General features: G+C 38.0%; 1 protein-coding gene across 1 annotated transcript; it reads right to left on the reverse strand.

Moving 5' to 3' along the window:
* Positions 1-2,058: 2,058 nt before the first annotated feature.
* Positions 2,059-2,975, reverse strand: LOC135365306 (olfactory receptor 2T33-like; the record flags this gene model as incomplete). The annotated part of the gene is given in 2 exon segments (XM_064595640.1): positions 2,059-2,843; positions 2,846-2,975. Coding segments are annotated over 2 exon segments (915 nt in total), but the record flags the coding sequence as incomplete, so codon positions are not given.
* Between the last annotated feature and the right edge of the window lie 1,031 nt (positions 2,976-4,006).

The raw sequence follows: 4,006 nt of genomic DNA on the forward strand, positions 1-4,006 counted from the left end.
TTCAAAATAGAGCTACCCTATGACCCAGCAATTGCACTAGTGGGTATTTACCCCAAAGACACAGATGTAGTGAAAAGAAGGGCCATATGCACCCCAATGTTCATAGCAGCAATGTCCGCAATAGCCAAACTGTGGAAAGAGCCGAGATGCCCTTCAACAGATGAATGAATAAAGAAGATGTGGTCCATATATACAATGGAATATTACTCAGCCATCAGAAAGGATGAATACCCAACTTTTACATCAACATGGATGGGACTGGAGGAGATTATGCTAAGTGAAATAAGTCAAGCAGAGAAAGTCAATTATCATATGGTTTCACTTATTTGTGGAAGATAAGGAATAGCATGGAGGACATTAGGAGAAGGAAGGGAAAAATGAAGGGGGTGAAATCAGAGGGAGAGTTGAACCATTAGAGACTATGGACTCTGAGAAACAAACCGAGGGTTTTAGAGGGGAAGGGGGTGGGGGGATGGGTTACCCCGGTGATGGGTATCAAGGAGGGCATATACTGCATGGAGCACTGGGTGTTATACGAAAACAGTGAATTGTGGATCACCACAACAAAAACTAATGATGTAATGTATGGTGACTAACATAATAAAATAAAATTTAAAAAAAAGACAAAATTTTTTTTTGGAAAATTAACTATCCTAAAACTTGCAACTCAACAGTTGCAGAAAGATTATAAGACTTCTCCCAAGCCATTAGATTTATGTCCCTTATTGAAATACAAAGATTAAACCTTCAGCCCTAGGGCTTTCATTGGGGACAAAGATGATTTCTTATCTATATAAGTCAATAGAAAATATTTATTTTAATCTGTGGGAAAAGGGACTTTTTTATCTTAATTACTATTATGAATAAATCTATTGTCTGTGTTGATTTATGTGATTAATTCTATCATGTGTGAATTATTTTTTAATTAGTGTTACTTAGTTTCAGAGAGAGATGTTCACTTCCACTCTTCATGATTACTGTATGTTTTTTTAAGTAAGTTGTATGTCCATTATGGGTCTTGAACTCATGACCTTGAGATCAACAGACATATATTTTACTGATTATGCCAGCCAGTGATTGCTACATATTTAAATGTACACAGGTCAATCTACTTACCTTGTACATAATGATTTTTAACTCACATATACCCTCAGAAAATCCTCTTCTAGCAAAAATTATGACAATATTTCCTACAAGATTTTTATATATTTTTCATATTCATTTAACTTTATTTGAAATTTATTATATCAAAATTATATGAAACTGAGATGTACATTGCTTTTTTCAAATAAATTATTCACTCTTTAAATAATCCATCCTCAAAATTGCACACACACACACACACAGAGTTGGTGTTGTTGACACAAAATGAACAAACTTTTAAAATCTCTAAAAGAAAGGGTTTTTTTTTTGTTTTGGTTTTGTTTTTGGTTTTGTTTTTCCAGTCCAGGTTAGGACAACTGCCTGGGATACAGTCTTTACTAAGGACATAAAACATGAAATGTTCAAATCATTAGGTGAAAGGTATTTCAGAAAGTTATAGACCTTATCTTAGGACTGTAAACTTAGGACTTAGTTTATCTGCAGGATTGTCTGACTTCAGTCTCATGGGATCAGGGAGGTTCTACACGTAGCCATATGCTTGGAATATGCTCCATTTTAGGTTATTTATAAATGAATCAGATGTACAATTGGTGCCAAGGTCAGAAATTGAATTTGCTGACTCTGGTAATGGTTAAAGTTTGGTTTCCTTGAGATCCAATGAGCAGGGCCCATGCACATTAAAAGTTGAAAATCTCCTTTATTTTATCAATGTCTAGCATATCTTTTACTTACAGTGCCTCAGCCATTTACTCTTATTGCTGAGGTCCAAAGTCCAGAACAAAAATACTATAAGGATGTATGAAAGCAGGACAAATGTAAATTTTAATGTCCTAAATATAAAGTAAATATATATTTCAATAGTGAAAACTGGCCAAGTGAGAACAAAATATATTGATATCACAAATTTCATAATGGATCCCGTTTGGCTGCTGCCAGTTTATCCAATTCCTCTCACTATAGACGTCCCAGAAAATGTTTCTCTAGCCATTTTCTCAAAGCCCCCTTGACGTCTTCGTTCCTCACACTGTAGATAAGGGGGTTCAACACAGGTGTGAAGATGGTGTAAGAAGCAGAAACCACCTTGTCATGGGCCACTGAGCGGTAGGATTTGGGCCGCACATAGATGAGTAGGAGAGTGCCACAGAAGAGCCCCACCACAGCCAGGTGAGAGGAGCAGGTGACAAACGCTTTCTTCTGAGCTGCAGTGGACCGCATGCGCAGCCCAGCAGCCAAGATGAGACTGTAGGAAGCCAAAAGGAGAGACAGAGGGATCAAGAGCATCAGGAGGCAGCACACATACGTGAAAATCTTAAAAAAGGTAGCGTGGGCACAGGCAAGGTGCGTGAGTGTGGGTGCCTCACGAAAGAAGTGGGTGATTTCTAGAGAATGGCAGTAAGGGAAGCTCAGAGTGGCACCAGGCTGCATCAGCCCATCTACCCCTCCCCGAAGCCAGTAGCCTGTGGTCACGTGCAAGCAGAGCTTCTGATTCATGAGGATGGGGTAGCACAGGGGGTGACGTATGGCCACATAGCGGTCATAGGCCATGGCCGCTAAGAGGAAGCACTCACCCTCTCCCAGCATGGGAAACAGTAAACTCCGGGCTCCACAGCCAGCAGGAGAGATGGACCTGGTGCCCATCAGGTAGTTGGTTGCCATCTGGGGGACTATGGTGGAGTCCAGCGTCATGTCCACGAGGGAGAGCTGGCTAAGCAGGAAGTACATGGGTGTGTGCCGCTGGGGTCCTTATGGTTGAGCACAATCATGAGGGCATTGCCCATCAGGGAGATGAGGAAGAGCATGAGCACCATTGAAAAGAGGAACAGATGGGTCTGAGTGCAGTTAAAGAGCCCTAAAAGAATGAAGTATACTGTGTGGTGTCATTTGCATCTTCCATGGCTCAGTTCATGCCTGGAAGGCAAGGAATTATAAGGAGTCAGAGTTGTTTGAAAGGAAGGTTAGGCATTTATTTAAGAAGATGTGGTCAAACGACAGAAAAAAATGAGACTTGGAGGAATAATTATGTCTTTAATCTTTCACTTCATGACAAGATGTTTGCCTTAGCATCCTATCATACATCTCTGTTGTTATTATACAATATTTTTTAATCCAAATAAATTGCATAACAAGTATATCTTGCAGTACACATCACTCTTCTGTTATTTCTGTATATCTTGTTAGTATGCCACACATAATTTACTCACGGTGTTAGGAAATATTATGCCTTCCCAGTTTTCTAAAATTTGTGTACTTCTGTGTTGAAAGAGCCTCATAGTCATGCCTTTTAGTTAATATTAAAGTGATATATCTCTTAATTATGGCTATGGCTTTTTCATGTTTCTCATATGTTTAAGTTAATGTCTCAAGATTTTCTTTGATGTCGTGAGAAATTGTTTTAGCTTAAAAAGTACAGAAAAATAAATATAAAACTACTATAACTCAGTTTTCAGGTGAGAGACACAAAATGGCTATATTTCTCTATTTTACATGTGTGTTTAGTACATGGTTTCAATATGCCAGGCTTCCAGCTACCACAGATATTGCAACAAAGCACCTACCACCATATTGGTCATATTATCATTGTGTTTACGCACGATTAGAGGGAACTTACCTCAGTGTAGAGACCTTGCAACAGTTAATTTTTATACCTAGTATGTACTCGCAAAATGCTGAATTTGATTAAACGTGTGCATGACAAAAAGTCAATTTCATAAATGTTTATAACACTAAGGAACATAAAAAATGGTTTTACTTATTTGAATTTTGTTACCAGTAATCATACATCCTCAAAGGTAGGAGGTAGATTAATTTATTAACTGATTAAGTTATTAATTATAAAATTAATCACATTTTAATTAACTGGTAATTTGACTAATTATCTAACTGGTTTATTAAGACCTGCTTA

This window comes from Mirounga angustirostris, unplaced genomic scaffold (genome assembly GCF_029215605.1).
Source record: "Mirounga angustirostris isolate CCGP_5_RB_7025 unplaced genomic scaffold, mMirAng1.0.hap1 SCAF_7, whole genome shotgun sequence".
Classification (NCBI taxonomy): domain Eukaryota; kingdom Metazoa; phylum Chordata; class Mammalia; order Carnivora; family Phocidae; genus Mirounga; species Mirounga angustirostris.